At 56.1% G+C, this 25519-nt stretch overlaps 1 protein-coding gene across 2 annotated transcripts in view; it reads left to right on the top strand.

Annotated features, from left to right (window-relative positions):
* Positions 1-25519, top strand: part of LOC138520741 (trem-like transcript 1 protein) — a 54339-nt gene that overhangs the window by 8534 nt on the left and 20286 nt on the right. Inside the window, exons 2-4 of one of the 2 annotated variants that reach the window (XM_069633022.1) lie at positions 534-866; positions 6282-6593; positions 7332-7425. In XM_069633022.1, the coding sequence (XP_069489123.1) occupies positions 534-866; positions 6282-6593; positions 7332-7425 (739 nt within the window). The remainder of the gene's footprint in view (positions 1-533; positions 867-6281; positions 6594-7331; positions 7426-25519) is intronic. The other variant, XM_069633023.1, reaches the window with a different exon arrangement.

The following is a 25519-nucleotide window of genomic DNA, read 5'->3' as shown; positions in this document are numbered from 1 at the left end:
CGGCCCCATGGCTGCTCTTTGAGCTGGTGAGTGGTGTGGTCCAGCCCCATGGCTGCTCTTGGAGATGGAGAGTGATGTGGTCCGGCCCCATGGCTGCTCTTGGAGATGGAGAGTGATGTGGTCCGGCCCCATGGCTGCTCTTGGAGGTGGAGAGTGATGTGGTCTGGCCCCATGGCTGCTCTCGGAGCTGTTGACTGATGTGGTCCGGCCCCCTGGCTGCTCTTGGAGGTGGAGAGTGATGTGGTCCGGCCCCATGGCTGCTCTTGGAGCTGGTGAGTGATGTGGTCAGGCCCCGCAGCATGTCTGTTTTTTGTGCTGTGCATAAACCCCACACTTCTCTGTGGGGGGTGAGTGATGATATCAGAGGCCGAGTCTACTCTACAGGGGTGGTTGGTGCAGTGGTCAGACCCCGGGTCAGACCCAGGGTAGCGCTACAGGGACATTGGCGCTGAGGGCTGTGGTCGTGCAGAGGCTGCCCTGGGGTGGGTGTGTTCAGGATCTCTCTCTAACCCACCCCCTAATTTGCCCCACAGGGTGCTGTGCCGTCCGTGCTCAGCTGCACACCCTGGTATCAGCGGTTTCTGGAAGCTCCGTGACTTTGCGCTGCTCCTACAACCCTCGGGTGCAGGACCTGGGGGAGAAAGTGTGGTGTCGGCAGACCCCCTCCAGCGGATGCCAACGGGTGTCGACCACCTCTGAGGGACCCGTGGACGGGCGAGCCAGGATCCGTTATGACCGTCTACTGGGCAGCGTGACCATGACCTTGGACGCACTCCAGCCCCAGGACTCGGGGCTCTACCACTGCCTCGTCACCCTGCCCACGGGGGTGCATGTGGCCAGGACCGTGCAACTGGAGGTGCAGGCCGGTAAATACACCTTTCTCAACTCTGCCCCTACCCCCTCACCTGTGCGATCCTCCTCATGGTGCCCCCCCACCTCCTGGCCTCTTCTAATCGAGTCTGCCATTGCTACTTCAAAACGGAAGTGCTGAGAGGGAGACCGCCTGCTGAGAGTGACATGGACACAGGAGAGAGGGGTAGAATCCTAAGGGAGTGCAGACTCCTGAGGGAGCGGAAGATTCTGAACATGAGAGAGGTAACTTTCTGAGAGAGAGGTAGAATCCTAAGGGAGTGGCAGGCTCCTGAGGGAGCGGAAGATCCTGAACCTGAGAGAAGTAACTTTCTGAGAGGTAGAATCCTAAGGGAGTGCAGACTCCTGAGGGAGAGGAAGATCCTGAACGTGAGCGAGGTAACTTTCTGAGAGGTAGAATCCTAAGGGAGTGCAGACTCCTGAGGGAGCGGAAGATCGTGAACGGGAGAGAGGTCACTTTCTGAGAGAGAGGTAGAATCCAAAGGGAGTGGCAGACTCATGAGGGAGTGGAAGATCCTGAACGTGAGAGATGTAACTTACTGAGAGGTAGAATCCTAAGGGACTGGCAGACTCCTGAGGGAGCGGAAGATCCTGAACCTGAGAGAAGTAACTTTCTGAGAGGTAGAATCCTAAGCGAGTGGCAGACTCCTGAGGACGAGGCAGATCCTGAAAGAGAGAGGTAACTTTCTAAGAGAGAGGTAGAATCCTAAGGGAGTGGCAGACTCCTGAGGGAGAGGAAGATCCTGAACATGAGAGAGTTACCTTTCTGAGAGGTAGAATCCTAAGGAAGTGGCAGACTGATGAGGACGAGGCAGATCCTGAAAGAGAGAGGTAACTTTCTGAGAGAGAGAGAGGTAGAATACTAAGGGAGTGCAGACTGCTGAGGGAGCGGAAGATCCTGAACGTGAGCGAGGTAACTTTCTGAGAGGTAGAATCCTAAGGGAGGACAGACTCCTGAGGGAGTGGAAGATCGTGAACAGGAGAGAGGTCACTTTCTGAGAGAGAGAGGTAGAATCCTAAGGGAGTGGCAGACTCATGAGGGAGTGGAAGATCCTGAACGTGAGAGATGTAACTTACTGAGAGGTAGAATCCTAAGGGACTGGCAGACTCCTGAGGGAGCGGAAGATCCTGAACCTGAGAGAAGTAACTTTCTGAGAGGTAGAATCCTAAGGGAGTGGCAGACTCCTGAGGACGAGGCAGATCCTGAAAGAGAGAGGTAACTTTCTAAGAGAGAGGTAGAATCCTAAGGGAGTGGCAGACTCCTGAGGGAGAGGAAGATCCTGAACATGAGAGAGTTACCTTTCTGAGAAGTAGAATCCTAAGGAAGTGGCAGACTGATGAGGACGAGGCAGATCCTGAAAGAGAGAGGTAACTTTCTGAGAGAGGGGTAGAATCCTAAGGGAGGGCAGACTCCTGAGGGAACGGAAGATCCTGAACGTGAGCGAGGTAACTTTCTGAGAGGTAGAATCCTAAGGGAGGGCAGACTCCTGAGGGAACGGAAGATCCTGAATGTGAGCGAGGTAACTTTCTGAGAGGTAGAATCCTAAGGGAGTGCAGACTCCTGAGGGAGCGGAAGATCGTGAACGGGAGAGAGGTCACTTTCTGAGAGAGAGGTAGAATCCAAAGGGAGTGGCAGACTCATGAGGGAGTGGAAGATCCTGAACGTGAGAGATGTAACTTACTGAGAGGTAGAATCCTAAGGGACTGGCAGACTCCTGAGGGAGCGGAAGATCCTGAACCTGAGAGAAGTAACTTTCTGAGAGGTAGAATCCTAAGCGAGTGGCAGACTCCTGAGGACGAGGCAGATCCTGAAAGAGAGAGGTAACTTTCTAACAGAGAGGTAGAATCCTAAGGGAGTGGCAGACTCCTGAGGGAGAGGAAGATCCTGAACATGAGAGAGTTACCTTTCTGAGAGTTAGAATCCTAAGGAAGTGGCAGACTGATGAGGACGAGGCAGATCCTGAAAGAGAGAGGTAACTTTCTGAGAGAGAGAGAGGTAGAATACTAAGGGAGTGCAGACTGCTGAGGGAGCGGAAGATCCTGAACGTGAGCGAGGTAACTTTCTGAGAGGTAGAATCCTAAGGGAGGACAGACTCCTGAGGGAGTGGAAGATTGTGAACAGGAGAGAGGTCACTTTCTGAGAGAGAGAGGTAGAATCCTAAGGGAGTGGCAGACTCATGAGGGAGTGGAAGATCCTGAACGTGAGAGATGTAACTTACTGAGAGGTAGAATCCTAAGGGACTGGCAGACACCTGAGGGAGCGGAAGATCCTGAACCTGAGAGAAGTAACTTTCTGAGAGGTAGAATCCTAAGGGAGTGGCAGACTCCTGAGGACGAGGCAGATCCTGAAAGAGAGAGGTAACTTTCTAAGAGAGAGGTAGAATCCTAAGGGAGTGGCAGACTCCTGAGGGAGAGGAAGATCCTGAACATGAGAGAGTTACCTTTCTGAGAGGTAGAATCCTAAGGAAGTGGCAGACTGATGAGGACGAGGCAGATCCTGAAAGAGAGAGGTAACTTTCTGAGAGAGAGGTAGAATACTAAGGGAGTGCAGACTGCTGAGGGAGCGGAAGATCCTGAACGTGAGCGAGGTAACTTTCTGAGAGGTAGAATCCTATGGGAGTGCAGACTCCTGAGGGAGCGGAAGATCGTGAACGTGAGAGAGGTAACTTTCTGAGAGGTAGAATCCTAAGGGAGTGCAGACTCCTGAGGGAGCAGAAGATCCTGAACGTGAGCGAGGTAACTTTCTGAGAGAGAGGTAGAATCCTAAGGGAGTGGCAGACTCCTGAGGGAGTGGAAGATCCTGAATGTGAGAGAAATAACTTACTGAGAGGTAGAATCCTAAGGGAGTGGCAGACTCCTGAGGGAGCAGAAAATCCTGAGCTTGAGAGGTAACTTTCCGAGAGAGAGGGGTAGAATCCTAAGGGAGTGCAGACTCCTGGGGCAGTAGAAGACCCTGAACGTGAGAGAGGTAACTTTTTGAGAGGTAGAATCCTAAGGGAGTGCAGACTCCTGAGGGAGTGGAAGATCCTGAAGGTGAGAGAAGTAACTTTCTGAGAGAGAGGTAGAATCCTAAGGGAGTGACAGACTCCTGAGGGAGAGGAAGATCCTAACTTGAGAGAGGTAACTTTCTGAGAGTGAGGTAGAATCCTTAGGGAGAGGCAGACTCCTGAGGGAGTGGAAGATCCTGAATGAGAGAGGTAATTTTCTGAGAGGTAGAATCCTAAGGGAGTGGCAGACTCCTGAGGGAGCGGAAGATCCTGAATGTGAGAGAGGTACCTTTCCGAGAGAGAGGGGTAGAATCCTAAGGGAGTGCAGACTCCTGAGGCAGCGGAAGACCCTGAACGTGAGAGAGGTAACTTTCTGAGAGGTAGAATCCTAAGGGAGTGCAGACTCCTGAGGGAGCGGAAGATCCTGAACGTGAGAGAGGTAACTTTCTGAGAGGTAGAATCCTAAGGGAGTGACAGACTCCTGAGGGTGAGGAAGATCCTAAATTGAGAGAGGTAACTTTCTGAGGGAGAGGTAGAATCCTAAGGGAGAGGCAGACTCCGGAGAGAGCGCAAGATCCTCAACGAGAGAGGTAACTTTCTGAGAGGTAGAATCCTAAGGGAGTGGCAGACTCCTGAGGGCGAGGCAGATCCTGAAAGAGAGTGGTAACTTTCTGAGAGAGAGGTAGAATCCTAAGGGAGTGACAGACTCCTGAGGGAGAGGAAGATCCTAAATTGAGAGAGGTAACTTTCTGAGAGAGAGGTAGAATCCTAAGGGAGAGGCAGACTCCTGAGGGAGCGGAAGATCCTCAACGAGAGAGGTAACATTCTGAGAGGTAGAATCCTAAGGGTGTGGCAGACTCCTGAGGGCGAGGCAGATCCTGAAAGAGAGAGGTGACTTTCTGAGAGAGAGGTAGAATCCTAAAGGAGTGGCAGACTCCTGAGGGAGCAGAAGATCCTGAACGTGAGAAAGGTCACTTTCTGAGAGGTAGAATCCTAAGGGAGTGGCAGACTCCTGAGGGAGCGGAAGATCCTGAACATGAGAGAGGTAACTTTCTGAGAGGTAGAATCCTAAGGGAGTGGCAGACTCTTGAGGACGAGGCAGATCCTGAAGGAGAGAGGTTACTTTCTGAGAGAGAGGTAGAATCCTAACGGAGTGGCAGACTCCTGAGGACGAGGCAGATCCTGAAAGAGAGAGGTAACTTTTGAGAGAGAGGTAGAATCTTAAGGGAGGGGCAGACTACTGAGGGAAAGGCAGACCCTGAAAGAGAGAGGTGACATTCTGAGAGAGAGGTAGCCTCCTAAGGGAGGTGCAGACTACTGAGGCAGAGGCAGAACCTGGAAGGGAGAGGTAACTTTCTGCGAGAGAGATAGGCTCCTAAGGGAGTGGCAGATTGCTGGGGGAGAGGCAGATCCCTAAAGAGAGAGGTAACTTTCTGAAAGAGAGGTAGAATCCTGAGGGAGTGGCAGACTCCCGAGGACGAGGCTGATCCTGAAAGAGAGAGGTTCCTTTCTGAGAGAGAGGTAGGCTCTTAAGGGAGTGGCAGACTCCTGAGGGCGAGGCAGAATCCTATAGGAGAGACAGACTGCTGAGCGAGACGTATGACAAAGAGAGGTAGTCTCCTGGGAGAGAGATCGTCTCCTGGGAAAAAAAGATTCTCACCTGAGAGAGAGGAAGACCCCTAAGAGAGAGATGCAGGCGCCTAAGGCAGGGGTCGTTTTTGGAGAGTAAGTTGACTCTTGAGAAAGTGTATGACTCCTGAGGGAGCAGCACATGCTGGGCGAGAAAGAGGCAGCCTTGGAAGAGAGTGGCTGGCTCCTGAGGGAGATGCAGACTTCTGAGAGAAAGATAGACTTCTGGTGGAGAACTAGACACCTGGGAGAGGTAAACACCCAGGGGGAAGTTGACTCCTGAGAGAGAGGGGCAGATTCCTGAGGGACAGGTAGACTCATTATGGTGAGGCAGATTCCCATTAGGGTGCGGCAGACTCCTGAGGAAGTGGAGTCATTAGGGTGAAGCAGTCTCCCGAGGAAGTAGACTCATTAGGGTGAGGCAGACTCCTGAGGAAGTGGACTCATTGGGGTGAGGCCGACTGAAGTAGACTCATTAGGGTGAGGCCGACTCCTAATAGGGTGAGGCAGACTCCTGAGGAAGTGGAGTCATTAGGGTGAAGCAGTCTCCCGAGGAAGTGGACTCATTGGGGTGAGGCAGTCTCCTGAGGAAGTAGACTCATTAGGGTGAGGCCGACTCCTAATAGGGTGAGGCAGACTCCTGAGGAAGTAGACTCTCCTAAGAGAGTGGCAGATTCCTGAGTGAGGGGCAGACTCCCGAGGGAGGTTGCGCTGGAAGGGATGTCTGTCTGCTGCCTTCAGTGTGGGTCATGCACCCAGAGAGTGTCTTACGCCAGGCTGTCTTTCTATTTGCAGGTCCCTCCTGGGTGCCAGTTGGGGTGGGCACATCCACCTCCTTGCAGTGCCACTACAGCACCGAAGACTACAGACTAGTGCCCAGGGCTTGGTGCCGGCTGCAGCCAAGGATGGGGTGCCAGCCCCTGAGAGGGGTCCAAGCCCTCGCTGTCCCTGGGGTTGCACGGAGGTACAGGATAGTGGAGGACCATGTGAAGGGAGTGACCACCCTCTCAGTGGAGGGTCTGCAACCCGAAGACAATGGGGTGTATGAGTGTCGGATCCAGCTCCCGGGGGCCCCCGTGGTAATGAAGAGGTTCCTCCTGCAAGTGAGTGAGTATGAGTGCCTTACCTCAAGCATGCACCTGAACTCACAGACAGCCATAGAATCCTATGTCAATGCATGCAAGGCTGATAAGTCTGGCACCATACACATAACTTTTGCAGCTCAGAATGCAGCCAGTACACCAATGTGCAGGCACACATGCTGTCCTCAGGCATGTATGCATTTATAACGTCGATACATGCAGCCATTCACCCCATGCATGGCATATTGCAACGGTGCATCGTTTGCAACATCCATAGCGTCATAACATCGATATATGGAAGAGTTGCACCATTCACATGCATGCAGTGTTTTCTCTCGCACATGCATCAAGTCCTAGCACCAATGCATGGTTTATTTACACTCATGCATGCTTCATTTCCACCCGTGCCTGCTTTGTTTTCACCCATGCATGCTTCATCTACACCCTGTGCATGCTTTATTTACACCCTGTGCATGCTTTATTTACACCCATGCATGCTTGATTCCACCAATGCCTGCTTTGTTTACACCCTGTGCATGCTTTATTTACACCCTGTGCATGCTTCATTTCCAGGTGGACATTCATCCTTCGCCTCCATGCACACGGGCATTACACCCATGCATGCAGTCTTGGCAGCTGTGCAGACAGGCTAGTTCCAGTGCATTCCGAAGGGAAGGGTGTCTGTAAATGGGGCACTGAATAAATGCCCCCCTTGAGTGGGGATCAGGGCACAAGCTGGGGGTAACTGTGTTCTGTTCTGCAGGAATCCGGGACGAAGATGAACGACTCCTGCTCGCCCCTTCCCTCCGCACCATGGATGCCAACCTCGCCACAGCAGGAAGCCCGTCCGAGAAGAGGTGAGGATGTGGCACCCGCAGGCGCGGACTGCCCTGTGGGGCATTGGTGTGGGCCACTTTGATAGGTTACAGCACCAGTGTTACTGAATCAATATTCTTTAAAATGCACAATTTGCATCACATTTATCAACCCCTCGACCCCCCCCTCCGCCCCCTTGTAGTACTACTCAAGCAGTCTGTCACAAAGGAATCAATTGTCATTTGCAACTGTGAGCAACTTTTCCCGGGTGCCCGAGAAATGTTATGCCCCAGTCCGACCCTGGGCACTGGTGTGCGGCGGAGGGCAGTGGGAGGAGACAGACATAGGCCGGTGCACAGACACTCGGTGTCCAGTCAGCGTGACACCAGCCGAGGGTACAGAGAGGAGGCAGACATAGGCCAGTGCAGCAGAGACAACCAGTGTCCAGTCAGAGCGTGACACCAGCCGAGGGTACTGGGAGGAGACAGACATAGGCCAGTGCAGCAAAGAATCCCAGTGTCCAGTCTGCGTGACATCAGCCGAGGGTACTGACAGGAGGCAGACATAGGCCGGAGCAGCAGAGACACCCAGTGAACAGTCAGCGTGATACCAGCCGAGGGTACTGAGAGGAGGGAGACATAGGCCGGTGCAGCAGACACTCAGTGTCCAGTCAGCGTGACACCAGCCGAGGGTACTGAGAGGAGGGAGACATAGGCCGGTGCAGCAGAGAAACCCAGTGTCCTGTCTGCGTGACACCAGCGGAGGGTACTGAGAGGAGGCAGATATAGGCCAGTGCAGCAGAGACACCCAGTGTCCACTCTGCGTGACACCAGCGGAGGGTACTGAGAGGATGCAGATATAGGCCGTTGCAGCAAAGAAACCCAGTGTCCAGTCTGCGTGACATCAGCCGAGGGTAGTGAGAGGAGGCAGATATAAGCCAGTGCAGCAGAGATGCCCATTGTCCAGTCAGCGTGACACCAGCTGAGGGTACTGACAGGAGGCAGACATAGGCCGGTGCAGCAGAGACACCCAGTGTTCAGTCAGCGTGACACCAGCCGAGGGTACTGAGAGGAGACAGACATGGGCCGGTGCAGCAGACACTCAGTGTCCAGTCAGCGTGACACCAGCCGAGGGTACTGAGAGGAGACAGACATGGGCCAGTGCAGCAGACACTCAGTGTCCAGTCAGCGTGACAGCAGCCTAGGGTACTGAGAGGAGGCAGACATAGGCCGGTGCAGCAGACACTCAGTGTCCAGTCAGCGTGACACCAGCCGAGGGTACTGAGAGGAGGGAGACATAGGCCGGTGCAGCAGAGAAACCCAGTGTCCTGTCTGCGTGACACCAGCGGAGGGTACTGAGAGGAGGCAGATATAGACCAGTGCAGCAGAGACACCCAGTGTCCAGTCTGCGTGACACCAGAGGAGGGTACTGAGAGGATGCAGATATAGGCCGTTGCAGCAAAGAAACCCAGTGTCCAGTCTGCGTGACACCAGCGGAGGGTACTGAGAGGAGGCAGATATAGGCCAGTGCAGCAGAGACACCCAGTGTCCAGTCTGCGTGACACCAGCGAAGGGTACTGAGAGGATGCAGATATAGGCCGTTGCAGCAAAGAAACCCAGTGTCCAGTCTGCGTGACATCAGCCGAGGGTAGTGAGAGGAGGCAGACATAAGCCAGTGCAGCAGAGATGCCCATTGTCCAGTCAGCGTGACAACAGCCGAGGGTACTGACAGGAGGCAGACATAGGCCGGTGCAGCAGAGACACCCAGTGTCCAGTCAGCGTGACACCAGCCGAGGGTACTGAGAGGAGACAGACATGGGCCGGTGCAGCAGACACTCAGTGTCCATTCAGCATGACACCAGCTGAGGGTACTGAGAGGAGACAGACATGGGCCGGTGCAGCAGACACTCAGTGTCCAGTCAGCGTGACACCAGCCGAGGGTACTGAGAGGAGACAGACATGGGCCGGTGCAGCAGACACTCAGTGTCCAGTCAGCGTGACAGCAGCCTAGGGTACTGAGAGGAGGCAGACATAGGCCGGTGCAGCAGACACTCAGTGTCCAGTCAGCGTGCCATCAGCCGAGGGTACTGAGAGGAGGCAGACATAGGCCGGTGCAGCAGACACTCAGTGTCCAGTCAGCGTGACACCAGCCGAGGGTACTGAGAGGAGGGAGACATAGGCCGGTGCAGCAGAGAAACCCAGTGTCCTGTCTGCGTGACACCAGCGAGGGTACTGAGAGGAGGCAGATATAGGCCAGTGCAGCAGAGACACCCAGTGTACAGTCAGTATGACAATAGCGGAGGGTACTGAGAGGAGGCAGACATAGGCCAGTGCAGCAGAGACACCCAGTGTCCAGTCAGAGCGTGACACCACCCGAGGGTACTGAGAGGAGGCAGACAGATACTAGTGCAGCAGAGCTGCCAAATGTCCAGGCAGAGCGTGACACCAGCTGCGGGTAGTGAGAGGAGACAGACATATGCCAGTGCAGCAGAGACACCCAGTGTGCAGTCAGCGTGACACCTGCAGAGGGTACTGAGAGGAGGCAGACATAGGCCAGTGCAGCAGAGACACCCAGTGTCGAGCCAGCGCGACAACAGCTGAGGGTACTGAGAGGAGGCAGACATAGGCCAGTGCAGCAGAGAAGCCCAGTGTCCTGTCTGCGTGACACCAGCCGAGGGTACAGAGAGGGGGCAGATATAGGCGAGTGAAAGCAGAGATACCCAGTGTCCAGTCAGAGCATGACACCAGCCGAGTGTAGTGAGCGGAGGCAGACATAGGCCAGTGCAGCAGAGACACCCAGTGTCCAGTCAGCCTGACACCAGCAGAGGTTACTGAGAGGAGGCAGACATAGGCCAGTGCAGCAGAGACACCCAGTGTCACGTCAGTGTGACACCAGCTGAGGGTACGAGAGGAGGCAGATATAGGACAGTGCAACAGAGACACCCAGTGTCCAGTCAGCGCGACACCAGCTGGGGGTACTCAGAGGAGGCAGATATAGGCCAGTGCAGCAGAGACACCCAGTGTCCAGTCAGCCTGACACCAGCGGAGGGTACAGAGAGGAGGCAGACATAGGCCAGTGCAGCAGAGACACCCAGTGTCCAGTCAGAGCGTGACACCAGCCGAGGGTACTGGGAGGAGACAGACATAGGCCGGTGCAGCAAAGAATCCCAGTGTCCAGTCTGCGTGACATCAGCCGAGGGTACTGACAGGAGGCAGACATGGGCCGGTGCAGCAGAGACACCCAGTGTCCAGTCAGCGTGACACCAGCCGAGGGTACTGAGAGGAGACAGACATGGGCCGGTGCAGCAGACACTCAGTGTCCAGTCAGCGTGACACCAGCCGAGGGTACTGAGAGGAGACAGACATGGGCCGGTGCAGCAGACACTAAGTGTCCAGTCAGCGTGACACCAGCCGAGGGTACTGAGAGGAGACAGACATGGGCCGGTGCAGCAGACACTCAGTGTCCAGTCAGCGTGACACCAGCCGAGGGTACTGAGAGGAGGCAGACATGGGCCGGTGCAGCAGACACTCAGTGTCCAGTCAGCGTGACACCAGCCGAGGGTACTGAGAGGAGGCAGACATAGGCCGGTGCAGCAGACACTCAGTGTCCAGTCAGCGTGCCACCAGCCGAGGGTACTGAGAGGAGGCAGACATAGGCCGGTGCAGCAAACACTCAGTGTCCAGTCAGCGTGACACCAGCCGAGGGTACTGAGAGGAGGCAGACATAGGCCGGTGCAGCAGACACTCAGTGTCCAGTCAGCGTGACACCAGCCGAGGGTACTGAGAGGAGGGAGACATAGGCCGGTGCAGCAGACACTCAGTGTCCAGTCAGCGTGACACCAGCCGAGGGTACTGAGAGGAGGGAGACATAGGCCAGTGCAGCAGAGAAACCCAGTGTCCTGTCTGCGTGACGCCAGCGGAGGGTACTGAGAGGAGGCAGATATAGGCCAGTGCAGCAGAGACGCCCAGTGTCCAGTCAGCGTGACACCAGCGAGGGTACTGACAGGAGGCAGACATAGGCCGGTGCAGCAGAGACACCCAGTGTCCAGTCAGCGTGACACCAGCCGAGGGTACTGAGAGGAGACAGACATGGGCCAGTGCAGCAGACACTCAGTGTCCAGTCAGCGTGACACCAGCTGAGGGTACTGAGAGGAGACAGACATGGGCCGGTGCAGCAGAGATGCCCAGTGTCCAGTCAGAGTATGACACCAGCTGAGGGTACTGAGAGGAGGCAGACACAGGCCAGTGCAGCAGAGACGCCCAGTGTCCAGTCAGCGTGACAGCAGCCTAGGGTACTGAGAGGAGGCAGACATAGGCCGATGCAGCAGACACTCAGTGTCCAGTCAGCGTGCCATCAGCCGAGGGTACTGAGAGGAGGGAGATATAGGCCAGTGCAGCAGACACTCAGTGTCCAGTCAGCGTGCCATCAGCCGAGGGTACTGAGAGGAGCGAGACATAGGCCAGTGCAGCAGACACTCAGTGTCCAGTCAGCGTGACACCAGCCGAGGGTACTGAGAGGAGGGAGACATAGGCCAGTGCAGCAGAGAAACCCAGTGTCCTGTCTGCGTGACACCAGCGGAGGGTACTGAGAGGAGGCAGATATAGGCCAGTGCAGCAGAGACACCAAGTGTCCAGTCAGTGTGACAATAGCGGAGGGTACTGAGAGGAGGCAGACATAGGCCAGTGCAGCAGAGACAGGCAGTGTCCAGTCAGAGCGTGACACCAGCCGAGGGTACTGAGAGGAGGCAGACAGATACCAGTGCACCAGAGCTGCCAAATGTCCAGGCAGAGCGTGACACCAGCTGTGGGTAGTGAGAGGAGACAGACATATGCCAGTGCACCAGAGACATCCAGTGTCCAGTCAGCGTGACACCCGCGGAGGGTACTGAGAGGAGGCAGACATAGGCCAGTGCAGCAGAGACGCCCAGTGTCCAGTCAGCGCGACAACAGCTGAGGGTACTGAGAGGAGGCAGACATAGGCCAGTGCAGCAGAGAAGCCCAGTGTCCTGTCTGCATGACACCAGCCGAGGGTACAGAAAGGAGGCAAATATAGGCCAGTGCAGCAGAGGTACCCAGTGTCCAGTCAGAGCGTGACACCAGCCGAGTGTAGTGAGAGGACGCAGACATAGGCCAGTGCAGCAGAGACACCCAGTGTCCAGTCAGCCTGACACCAGCTGAGGTTACTGAGAGGAGGCAGACATAGGCCAGTGCAACAGAGACACCCAGTGTCAAGTCAGTGTGACACCAGCTGAGGGTACGAGAGGAGGCAGACGTAGGCCAGTGCAGCAGAGACGCCCAGTGTCCAGTCAGCGCGACACCAGCTGAGGGTACAGAGAGGAGGCAGGCATGGGCCACTGCAGCAGAGATGCCCAGTGTCCAGTCAGAGTATGACACCAGCTGAGGGTACTGGGAGGAGGTAGATATAGGCCAGTGCAGCAGAGACGCCCAGTGTCCAGTCAGCGCAACACCAGCTGGGGGTACTGAGAGGAGGCAGACATAGGCCAGTGCAGCAGAGACGACCCTGGGGTCCAGTCAGCGTGGCACAATCTGAGGGTACTGAGAGGAGGCAGACATAGGCCAGTGCAGCAGAGACGCCCAGTGTCCAGTCAGCGTGACACCAGCTGAGGGTACAGAGAGGAGACAGACATAGGCCAGTGCAAAAGAGACACCCAGTGTCCAGTCAGCGTGACATCAGCTGAGGGTACTGAGAGGAGGCAGACATAGGCCGGTGCAGCAGAGAAACCCAGTGTCCAGCCTGAGTGTAACAGCAGCTGAGGGTACCAAGAGGAGGCAGACATAGGCCAGTGCTGCAGAGACTCCCAGTGTCCAGTCAGCGTGACACCAGCTGAGGGTACTGACAAGAGGCAGACATAGGCCACTGCAGCAGAGACACCCAGTGTCCAGTCAGCATGAGACCAGCTGAGGGTACGAGAGAAGGCAGACATACGCCAGTGCAGCAAAGAATCCCAGTGTCCAGTCAGAGTGTGACACCAGCTGAGGGCACTGGGAGGAGGCAGACATAAGCCAGTGCAGCAGAGACACCCAGTGTCCAGTCAGCATGACACCAGCGGAGGGTACTGAGAGGAGGCAGACATAGGCCAGTGCAGCAGAGACACCCACTGTCCAGTCAGCATGACACCAGCGGAGGGTACTGAGAGGAGGCAGACATAGGCCAGTGCAGCAGAGACGCCCAGTGTCCAGTCAGCATGACACCAGCGGAGGGTACTGAGAGGAGGCAGACATAGGCCAGTGCAGCAGAGACACCCACTGTCCAGTCAGCATGACACCAGCTGAGGGTACGAGAGAAGGCAGACATAGGCCCGTGCAGCAGAGACACCCAGTGTCCAGTCAGAGTGTGACACCAGCAGAGGGTACAGAGAGGAAGCAGACATAGGCCAGTGCAGCTGAGACACCCAGTGTCCAGTCAAAACATGACCCCAGCTGAAGGTACTGAGAGGAGGCAGACATAGGCCAGTGCAGCAGAGAAACCCAGTGTCCAGTCAACATGACACCAGCGGAGGGTACAGAGAGGAGACAGACATAGGCCAGTGCAGCAGAGACGTCAAGTGTCCTGTCAGTGTGTCACCAGCGGAGAGTACTGAGAGGAGGCAGACATAGGCCAGTGCAGCAGAGACGCCTAGTGTCCAGTCAGAGCGTGACACCAGCTGAGGGTACTGAGAGGAGGCAGACATAGGGCAGTGCAGCAGAGACGGCCAGTGTCCAGTCAGAGCATGACACAGCTGAGGGTACAGAGAGGAGGCAGACATAGGCCAGTGCAGCAGAGACGCCCAGTGTCCAGTCAGAGTATGACACCAGCTGAGGGTACTGAGAGGAGGCAGACACAGGCCAGTGCAGCAGAGACGCCCAGTGTCCAGTCAGAGCATGACACAGCCGAGGGTACTGAGAGGAGGCAGACATCGGGCAGTGCAGCAGAGACACCCAGTGTCCAGTCAGAGTGTGACACCAGTGGAGGGTACTGAGAGGAGGCAGACAAATGCCAGTGCAGTAGAGATGCCAAGTGTCCAGTCAGTTTGATACCCGAGGAGGGTACTGAGAGGAGGCAGACATAGGCCAGTGCAGCAGAGATGCCCAGTGTCCTGTCAAGGTGACACCAGCGGAGGGTACTGAGATGAGGCAGACATAGGCCAGTGCAGCAGAGACGCCCAGTGTCCAGTCAACATGACACCAGCGGAGGGTACAGAGAGGAGGCAGACATAGGCCAGGGCAGAAGAAACACCCAGTGTCCAATCAGCGTGACACCAGCAGAGGGTACTGAGATGAGGCAGACATTGGCCAGTGCAGCAGAGACACCCAGTGTCCAGTCAGCGTGACACCAGCCGAGGGTACTGAGAGGAGACAGACATGGGCCGGTGCAGCAGACACTCAGTGTCCAGTCAGCATGACACCAGCCGAGGGTACTGAGAGGAGACAGACATGGGCCGGTGCAGCAGACACTCAGTGTCCAGTCAGCGTGACACCAGCCGAGGGTACTGAGAGGAGACAGACATGGGCCGGTGCAGCAGACACTCAGTGTCCAGTCAGCGTGACACCAGCCGAGGGTACTGAGAGGAGGCAGACATAGGCCGATGCAGCAGACACTCAGTGTCCAGTCAGCGTGCCATCAGCCGAGGGTACTGAGAGGAGGCAGACATAGGCCGGTGCAGCAGACACTCAGTGTCCAGTCAGCGTGACACCAGCCGAGGGTACTGAGAGGAGGGAGACATAGGCCAGTGCAGCAGACACTTAGTGTCCAGTCATCGTGACACCAGCCGAGGGTACTGAGAGGAGGGAGACATAGGCCAGTGCAGCAGAGACACGCAGTGTCAAGTCAGAGCATGACACCAGCCGAGGGTACTGAGAGGAGGCAGACAGATACCAGTGCAGCAGAGCTGCCAAATGTCCAGGCAGAGCGTGACACCAGCTGCGGGTAGTGAGAGGAGACAGACATATGCCAGTGCACCAGAGACATCCAGTGTCCAGTCAGCGTGACACCCGCGGAGGGTACTGAGAGGAGGCAGACATAGGCCAGTGCAGCAGAGACGCCCAGTGTCCAGTCAGAGTGTGACACCAGCTGAGGGTACTGAGAGGAGGCAGACATAGGCCAGTGCAGCAGAGAAACCCAGTGTCCAGTCGGCATGACACCAGCTGAGGGTACTGAGAGGAGTCAGACATAGGCCAGTGCAGCAGAGACACCCAGTGTCCAGTCAGTGTGACACCAGCTGAAGGTACTGGGAGGAGGCAGGCATAGGCCAGTGCAGCAAAGAATCCCAGTGTCCAGACAGAGAGTGACACCAGCTGAGGGTACTGGGAGGAGGCAGACACAGGGCAGTGCAGCAGAGACACCCAGTGTCCAATCAGCGTGACACCAGCAGAGGGTACTAAGATGAGGCAGACATTGGCCAGTGCAGCAGAGGCACCCAGTGTCCAGTCAGCGTGACACCAGCCGAGGGTACTGAGAGGAGACAGACATGGGCCGGTGCAGCAGACACTCAGTGTCCAGTCAGCGTGACACCAGCCGAGGGTACTGAGAGGAGACAGACATGGGCCGGTGCAGCATACACTCAGTGTCCAGTCAGCGTGACACCAGCCGAGGGTACTGAGAGGAGACAGACATGGGCCGGTGCAGCAGACACTCAGTGTCCAGTCAGCGTGACACCAGCCGAGGGTACTGAGAGGAGGCAGACATAGGCCGATGCAGCAGACACTCAGTGTCCAGTCAGCATGACATCAGCCGAGGGTACTGAGAGGAGGGAGACATAGGCCGGTGCAGCAGACACTCAGTGTCCAGTCAGCGTGACACCAGCCGAGGGTACTGAGAGGAGGGAGACATCTGTTACGTGTAAATTGGAGAGGAGCCGTTGAATCTGAGGTGAAGAGGTGCGCTTCTGGAATTGCATTATACATATCTATAATCAGCAGGATGCTTTAGATTGGATGCGGAGTACTGGAAGTCCTGAATTTGGATTGGATTGGCTATTGATTTGCCTTAGAGTTCGGCAATCACATTTCACTTGTTGAGGACGGCAGGAGTATTCGCAGGGATCCTGGTTCTGTGTACGTCGTGCACAGACAGATGCACAGACAGAGACTCTATTTTTTTTGACAACATTCCCACTGTGAGGTACATACGAATAAGTGTTTTAGGTTTTAATGCATTTTGAGATTTACATTTGGAGCCATACCAGTTGTACCACTGTGAATATACAACCACTTGTGTATGCTATGTAGAATTGTGGTTCGATTTATGTGTACATAATTATTTAATGTATTCTCTTTATTTAATGTGTTTAGTTTGTCCAAACTTTTCATGATATGTGAGATGTCCTCTAATTGTATATATATCTATACTTGCAGATATTTTTGCTCCTGAAGAAGGGGATAGTCCCCGAAACGCGTAGAGCTTGAAGCTGCAGTTCAAAATTGGGAGCTTATTTTTTTGTCTGGTTTGATTTGTTTTTCATGCTGGCCATATTGGAAGTCAGTTGATAGCTTTTTTCTGTACTTTTATGAAGATATTTTGTTACCTATGTTCTAAATTGACAATTCTTTTATATAAAAGTGCAAATGTTATGAAATTTGACTGATTTATTTCAGCTTGTGAGGTGTGCAGGGGACGGGAGTGTCTTTAAGTTTAGACACTTTTTGTTTTAGGAGGGAGACATAGGCCGGTGCAGCAGACACCCAGTGTCCAGTCAGCGTGACACCAGCTGAGGGTACTGAGAGGAGGCAGACATAGGCCGGTGCAGCAGAGACACCCAGTGTCCAGCCTGAGTGTAACAGCAGCTGAGGGTACCAAGAGGAGGCAGACATAGGCCAGTGCTGCAGAGACGCCCAGTGTCCAGTCAGCGTGACACCAGCTGAGGGTACTGGGAGGTGGCAGACATAGGCCAGTGCAGTAGAGACACCCAGTGTCCTGTCAGCATGAGACCAGCTGAGGGTACGAGAGAAGGCAGACATACGCCAGTGCAGCAAAGAATCCCAGTGTCCAGTCAGAGCGTGACACCAGCTGAGGGCACTGGGAGGAGGCAGACATAGGCCAGTGCAGCAGAGATGCCCATTGTCCAGTCAGCGTGACACCAGCCGAGGGTACTGACAGGAGGCAGACATAGGCCGGTGCAGCAGAGACACCCAGTGTCCAGTCAGCGTGACACCAGCCGAGGGTACTGAGAGGAGACAGACATGGGCCGGTGCAGCAGAAACTCAGTGTCCATTCAGCGTGACACCAGCTGAGGGTACTGAGAGGAGACAGACATGGGCCGGTGCAGCAGACACTCAGTGTCCAGTCAGCGTGACACCAGCCGAGGGTACTGAGAGGAGACAGACATGGGCCGGTGCAGCAGACACTCAGTGTCCAGTCAGCGTGACAGCAGCCTAGGGTACTGAGAGGAGGCAGACATAGGCCGGTGCAGCAGACACTCAGTGTCCAGTCAGCATGCCATCAGCCGAGGGTACTGAGAGGAGGCAGACATAGGCCGGTGCAGCAGACACTCAGTGTCCAGTCAGCGTGACACCAGCCGAGGGTACTGAGAGGAGGGAGACATAGGTCGGTGCAGCAGAGAAACCCAGTGTCCTGTCTGCGTGACACCAGCGAGGGTACTGAGAGGAGGCAGATATAGGCCAGTGCAGCAGAGACACCCAGTGTCCAGTCAGTATGACAATAGCGGAGGGTACTGAGAGGAGGCAGACATAGGCCAGTGCAGCAGAGACACCCAGTGTCCAGTCAGAGCGTGACACCACCCGAGGGTACTGAGAGGAGGCAGACAGATACCAGTGCAGCAGAGCTGCCAAATGTCCAGGCAGAGCGTGACACCAGCTGCGGGTAGTGAGAGGAGACAGACATATGCCAGTGCAGCAGAGACACCCAGTGTGCAGTCAGCGTGACACCTGCAGAGGGTACTGAGAGGAGGCAGACATAGGCCAGTGCAGCAGAGACACCCAGTGTCGAGCCAGCGCGACAACAGCTGAGGGTACTGAGAGGAGGCAGACATAGGCCAGTGCAGCAGAGAAGCCCAGTGTCCTGTCTGCGTGACACCAGCCGAGGGTACAGAGAGGAGGCAGATATAGGCGAGTGAAAGCAGAGATACCCAGTGTCCAGTCAGAGCATGACACCAGCCGAGTGTAGTGAGCGGAGGCAGACATAGGCCAGTGCAGCAGAGACACCCAGTGTCCAGTCAGCCTGACACCAGCAGAGGTTACTGAGAGGAGGCAGACATAGGCCAGTGCAGCAGAGACACCCAGTGTCACGTCAGTGTGACACCAGCTGAGGGTACGAGAGGAGGCAGATATAGGCCAGTGCAACAGAGACACCCAGTGTCCAGTCAGCGTGACACCAGCTGAGGGTACTGAGAGGAGGCAGATATAGGCCAGTACAGCAGAGACACCCAGTGTCCAGTCAGCGCGACACCAGCTGGGGGTACTCAGAGGAGGCAGATATAGGCCAGTGCAGCAGAGACACCCAGTGTCCAGTCAGCCTGACACCAGCGGAGGGTACAGAGAGGAGGCAGACATAGGCCAGTGCAGCAGAGACACCCAGTGTCCAGTCAGAGCGTGACACCAGCCGAGGGTACTGGGAGGAGACAGACATAGGCCGGTGCAGCAAAGAATCCCAGTGTCCAGTCTGCGTGACATCAGCCGAGGGTACTGACAGGAGGCAGACATGGGCCGGTGCAGCAGAGACACCCAGTGTCCAGTCAGCGTGACACCAGCCGAGGGTACTGAGAGGAGACAGACATGGGCCAGTGCAGCAGACACTCAGTGTCCAGTCAGCGTGACACCAGCCGAGGGTACTGAGAGGAGACAGACATGGGCCGGTGCAGCAGACACTAAGTGTCCAGTCAGCGTGACACCAGCCGAGGGTACTGAGAGGAGACAGACATGGGCCGGTGCAGCAGATGTGTAGTGTTGTACTTATCTATTTGCACTGGGTGCACACAGTGCTGCTGATAGTAGAACACAGCTATGTCATATGGAATGTGATGGGACCTGAAGGTTCCAAGAACTACAGTTGGTAACACAGGATGGGAGAACCTTACTGAAAGGATGTCATCTGTTTAGCTCCCTGCCCATTTCTATATAACTAGCCCTGTAACTCTGTAACTTATAAATAAACTCACTCCTTTTATATATACTGGTCTCCTGTGCCTTACCTGAATCCAGATGTCTTCTTACCATCCCCGATACTACAACTAAGTGTCCAGTCAGCGTGACACCAGCCGAGGGTACTGAGAGGAGACAGACATGGGCCGGTGCAGCAGACACTCAGTGTCCAGTCAGCGTGACACCAGCCGAGGGTACTGAGAGGAGGCAGACATAGGCCGGTGCAGCAGAGACACCCAGTGTCCAGTCAGCGTGACACCAGCCGAGGGTACTGAGAGGAGACAGACATGGGCCGGTGCAGCAGACACTCAGTGTCCAGTCAGCGTGACACCAGCCGAGGGTACTGAGAGGAGACAGACATGGGCCGGTGCAGCAGACACTCAGTGTCCAGTCAGCGTGACACCAGCTGAGGGTACTGAGAGGAGACAGACATGGGCCGGTGCAGCAGACACTCAGTGTCCAGTCAGCGTGACACCAGACGAGGGTACTGAGAGGAGGCAGACATAGGCCGGTGCAGCAGAGACACCCAGTGTCCAGTCAGCGTGACACCAGCCGAGGGTACTGAGAGGAGACAGACATGGGCCGGTGCAGCAGACACTCAGTGTCCAGTCAGCGTGACACCAGCCGAGGGTACTGAGAGGAGACAGACATGGGCCGGTGCAGCAGACACTCAGTGTCCAGTCAGCATGCCATCAGCCGAGGGTACTGAGAGGAGGCAGACATAGGCCGGTGCAGCAGACACTCAGTGTCCAGTCAGCGTGACACCAGCCGAGGGTACTGAGAGGAGGGAGACATAGGTCGGTGCAGCAGAGAAACCCAGTGTCCTGTCTGCGTGACACCAGCGAGGGTACTGAGAGGAGGCAGATATAGGCCAGTGCAGCAGAGACACCCAGTGTCCAGTCAGTATGACAATAGCGGAGGGTACTGAGAGGAGGCAGACATAGGCCAGTGCAGCAGAGACACCCAGTGTCCAGTCAGAGCGTGACACCACCCGAGGGTACTGAGAGGAGGCAGACAGATACCAGTGCAGCAGAGCTGCCAAATGTCCAGGCAGAGCGTGACACCAGCTGCGGGTAGTGAGAGGAGACAGACATATGCCAGTGCAGCAGAGACACCCAGTGTGCAGTCAGCGTGACACCTGCAGAGGGTACTGAGAGGAGGCAGACATAGGCCAGTGCAGCAGAGACACCCAGTGTCGAGCCAGCGCGACAACAGCTGAGGGTACTGAGAGGAGGCAGACATAGGCCAGTGCAGCAGAGAAGCCCAGTGTCCTGTCTGCGTGACACCAGCCGAGGGTACAGAGAGGAGGCAGATATAGGCGAGTGAAAGCAGAGATACCCAGTGTCCAGTCAGAGCATGACACCAGCCGAGTGTAGTGAGCGGAGGCAGACATAGGCCAGTGCAGCAGAGACACCCAGTGTCCAGTCAGCCTGACACCAGCAGAGGTTACTGAGAGGAGGCAGACATAGGCCAGTGCAGCAGAGACACCCAGTGTCACGTCAGTGTGACACCAGCTGAGGGTACGAGAGGAGGCAGATATAGGCCAGTGCAACAGAGACACCCAGTGTCCAGTCAGCGTGACACCAGCTGAGGGTACTGAGAGGAGGCAGATATAGGCCAGTACAGCAGAGACACCCAGTGTCCAGTCAGCGCGACACCAGCTGGGGGTACTCAGAGGAGGCAGATATAGGCCAGTGCAGCAGAGACACCCAGTGTCCAGTCAGCCTGACACCAGCGGAGGGTACAGAGAGGAGGCAGACATAGGCCAGTGCAGCAGAGACACCCAGTGTCCAGTCAGAGCGTGACACCAGCCGAGGGTACTGGGAGGAGACAGACATAGGCCGGTGCAGCAAAGAATCCCAGTGTCCAGTCTGCGTGACATCAGCCGAGGGTACTGACAGGAGGCAGACATGGGCCGGTGCAGCAGAGACACCCAGTGTCCAGTCAGCGTGACACCAGCCGAGGGTACTGAGAGGAGACAGACATGGGCCAGTGCAGCAGACACTCAGTGTCCAGTCAGCGTGACACCAGCCGAGGGTACTGAGAGGAGACAGACATGGGCCGGTGCAGCAGACACTAAGTGTCCAGTCAGCGTGACACCAGCCGAGGGTACTGAGAGGAGACAGACATGGGCCGGTGCAGCAGATGTGTAGTGTTGTACTTATCTATTTGCACTGGGTGCACACAGTGCTGCTGATAGTAGAACACAGCTATGTCATATGGAATGTGATGGGACCTGAAGGTTCCAAGAACTACAGTTGGTAACACAGGATGGGAGAACCTTACTGAAAGGATGTCATCTGTTTAGCTCCCTGCCCATTTCTATATAACTAGCCCTGTAACTCTGTAACTTATAAATAAACTCACTCCTTTTATATATACTGGTCTCCTGTGCCTTACCTGAATCCAGATGTCTTCTTACCATCCCCGATACTACAACTAAGTGTCCAGTCAGCGTGACACCAGCCGAGGGTACTGAGAGGAGACAGACATGGGCCGGTGCAGCAGACACTCAGTGTCCAGTCAGCGTGACACCAGCCGAGGGTACTGAGAGGAGGCAGACATAGGCCGGTGCAGCAGAGACACCCAGTGTCCAGTCAGCGTGACACCAGCCGAGGGTACTGAGAGGAGACAGACATGGGCCGGTGCAGCAGACACTCAGTGTCCAGTCAGCGTGACACCAGCCGAGGGTACTGAGAGGAGACAGACATGGGCCGGTGCAGCAGACACTCAGTGTCCAGTCAGCGTGACACCAGCTGAGGGTACTGAGAGGAGACAGACATGGGCCGGTGCAGCAGACACTCAGTGTCCAGTCAGCGTGACACCAGACGAGGGTACTGAGAGGAGGCAGACATAGGCCGGTGCAGCAGAGACACCCAGTGTCCAGTCAGCGTGACACCAGCCGAGGGTACTGAGAGGAGACAGACATGGGCCGGTGCAGCAGACACTCAGTGTCCAGTCAGCGTGACACCAGCCGAGGGTACTGAGAGGAGACAGACATGGGCCGGTGCAGCAGACACTCAGTGTCCAGTCAGCGTGACACCAGCTGAGGGTACTGAGAGGAGACAGACATGGGCCGGTGCAGCAGACACTCAGTGTCCAGTCAGCGTGACACCAGACGAGGGTACTGAGAGGAGGCAGACATAGGCCGATGCAGCAGACACTCAGTGTCCAGTCAGCGTGCCATCAGCCGAGGGTACTGAGAGGAGGCAGACATAGGCCAGTGCAGCAGACACTCAGTGTCCAGCAGCGTGACACCAGCCGAGGGTACTGAGAGGAGGGAGACATAGGCCAGTGCAGCAGACACTCAGTGTCCAGTCAGCGTGACACCAGCCGAGGGTACTGAGAGGAGGGAGACATAGGCCAGTGCAGCAGAGAAACCCAGTGTCCTGTCTGCGTGACACCAGCGGAGGGTACTGAGAGGAGGGAGACATAGGCCAGTGCAGCAGAGACACGCAGTGTCCAGTCAGAGCGTGACACCAGCCGAGGGTACTGAGAGGAGGCAGACAGATACCAGTGCACCAGAGCTGCCAAATGTCCAGGCAGAGCGTGACACCAGCTGTGGGTAGTGAGAGGAGACAGACATATGCCAGTGCACCAGAGACATCCAGTGTCCAGTCAGCGTGACACCCGCGGAGGGTACTGAGAGGAGGCAGACATAGGCCAGTGCAGCAGAGACGCCCAGTGTCCAGTCAGCGCGACAACAGCTGAGGGTACTGAGAGGAGGCAGACATAGGCCAGTGCAGCAGAGAAGCCCAGTGTCCTGTCTGCATGACACCAGCCGAGGGTACAGAAAGGAAGCAAATATAGGCCAGTGCAGCAGAGATACCCAGTGTCCAGTCAGAGCGTGACACCAGCCGAGTGTAGTGAGAGGAGGCAGACATAGGCCAGTGCAGCAGAGACACCCAGTGTCCAGTCAGCCTGACACCAGCTGAGGTTACTGAGAGGAGGCAGACATAGGCCAGTGCAACAGAGACACCCAGTGTCAAGTCAGTGTGACACCAGCTGAGGGTACGAGAGGAGGCAGACGTAGGCCAGTGCAGCAGAGACGCCCAGTGTCCAGTCAGCGCGACACCAGCTGAGGGTACAGAGAGGAGGCAGGCATGGGCCAGTGCAGCAGAGATGCCCAGTGTCCAGTCAGAGTATGACACCAGCTGAGGGTACTGGGAGGAGGTAGATATAGGCCAGTGCAGCAGAGACGCCCAGTGTCCAGTCAGCACAACACCAGCTGGGGGTACTGAGAGGAGGCAGACATAGGCCAGTGCAGCAGAGACGACCCTGGGGTCCAGTCAGCGTGGCACAATCTGAGGGTACTGAGAGGAGGCAGACATAGGCCAGTGCAGCAGAGACGCCCAGTGTCCAGTCAGCGTGACACCAGCTGAGGGTACAGAGAGGAGACAGACATAGGCCAGTGCAAAAGAGACACCCAGTGTCCAGTCAGCGTGACACCAGCTGAGGGTACTGAGAGGAGGCAGACATAGGCCGGTGCAGCAGAGACACCCAGTGTCCAGCCTGAGTGTAACAGCAGCTGAGGGTACCAAGAGGAGGCAGACATAGGCCAGGGCTGCAGAGACTCCCAGTGTCCAGTCAGCGTGACACCAGCTGAGGGTACTGACAAGAGGCAGACATAGGCCACTGCAGCAGAGACACCCAGTGTCCAGTCAGCGTGATACGAGCTGAGGGTACTGGGAGGTGGCAGACATAGGCCAGTGCAGTAGAGACACCCAGTGTCCTGTCAGCATGAGACCAGCTGAGGGTACGAGAGAAGGCAGACATACGCCAGTGCAGCAAAGAATCCCAGTGTCCAGTCAGAGCGTGACACCAGCTGAGGGCACTGGGAGGAGGCAGACATAAGCCAGTGCAGCAGAGACACCCAGTGTCCCGTCAGCGTGACACCAGCGGAGGGTACTGAGAGGAGGCAGACATAGGCCAGTGCAGCAGAGACACCCAGTGTCCAGTCAGCATGACACCAGCGGAGGGTACTGAGAGGAGGCAGACATAGGCCAGTGCAGCAGAGACACCCACTGTCCAGTCAGCATGACACCAGCGGAGGGTACTGAGAGGAGGCAGACATAGGCCAGTGCAGCAGAGACACCCACTGTCCAGTCAGCATGACACCAGCTGAGGGTACGAGAGAAGGAAGACATAGGCCCGTGCAGCAGAGACACCCAGTGTCCAGTCAGAGTGTGACACCAGCAGAGGGTACAGAGAGGAAGCAGACATAGGCCAGTGCAGCTGAGACACCCAGTGTCCAGTCAAAACATGACCCCAGCTGAAGGTACTGAGAGGAGGCAGACATAGGCCAGTGCAGCAGAGAAACCCAGTGTCCAGTCAACATGACACCAGCGGAGGGTACAGAGAGGAGACAGACATAGGCCAGTGCAGCAGAGACGCCAAGTGTCCTGTCAGTGTGTCACCAGCGGAGGGTACTGAGAGGAGGCAGACATAGGCCAGTGCAGCAGAGACGCCTAGTGTCCAGTCAGAGCGTGACACCAGCTGAGGGTACTGAGAGGAGGCAGACATAGGCCAGTGCAGCAGAGACGCCCAGTGTCCAGTCAGAGCATGACACAGCTGAGGGTACAGAGAGGAGGCAGACATAGGCCAGTGCAGCAGAGACGCCCAGTGTCCAGTCAGAGTATGACACCAGCTGAGGGTACTGAGAGGAGGCAGACACAGGCCAGTGCAGCAGAGACGCCCAGTGTCCAGCCAGAGCATGACACAGCCGAGGGTACTGAGAGGAGGCAGACATCGGGCAGTGCAGCAGAGACACCCAGTGTCCAGTCAGAGTGTGACACCAGTGGAGGGTACTGAGAGGAGGCAGACAAATGCCAGTGCAGTAGAGATGCCAAGTGTCCAGTCAGTTTGATACCCGAGGAGGGTACTGAGAGGAGGCAGACATAGGCCAGTGCAGCAGAGATGCCCAGTGTCCTGTCAAGGTGACACCAGCGGAGGGTACTGAGATGAGGCAGACATAGGCCAGTGCAGCAGAGACGCCCAGTGTCCAGTCAACATGACACCAGCGGAGGGTACAGAGAGGAGA

The sequence above is a fragment of the Ambystoma mexicanum genome, chromosome 13 (genome assembly GCF_040938575.1).
Source record: "Ambystoma mexicanum isolate Mex_15411 chromosome 13, UKY_AmexF1_1, whole genome shotgun sequence".
Taxonomy (NCBI): Eukaryota; Metazoa; Chordata; class Amphibia; order Caudata; family Ambystomatidae; genus Ambystoma; species Ambystoma mexicanum.
The sequence above is the reverse complement of the archived record's forward strand: the minus strand, read 5'-3'. Positions and strand labels throughout refer to the sequence as shown.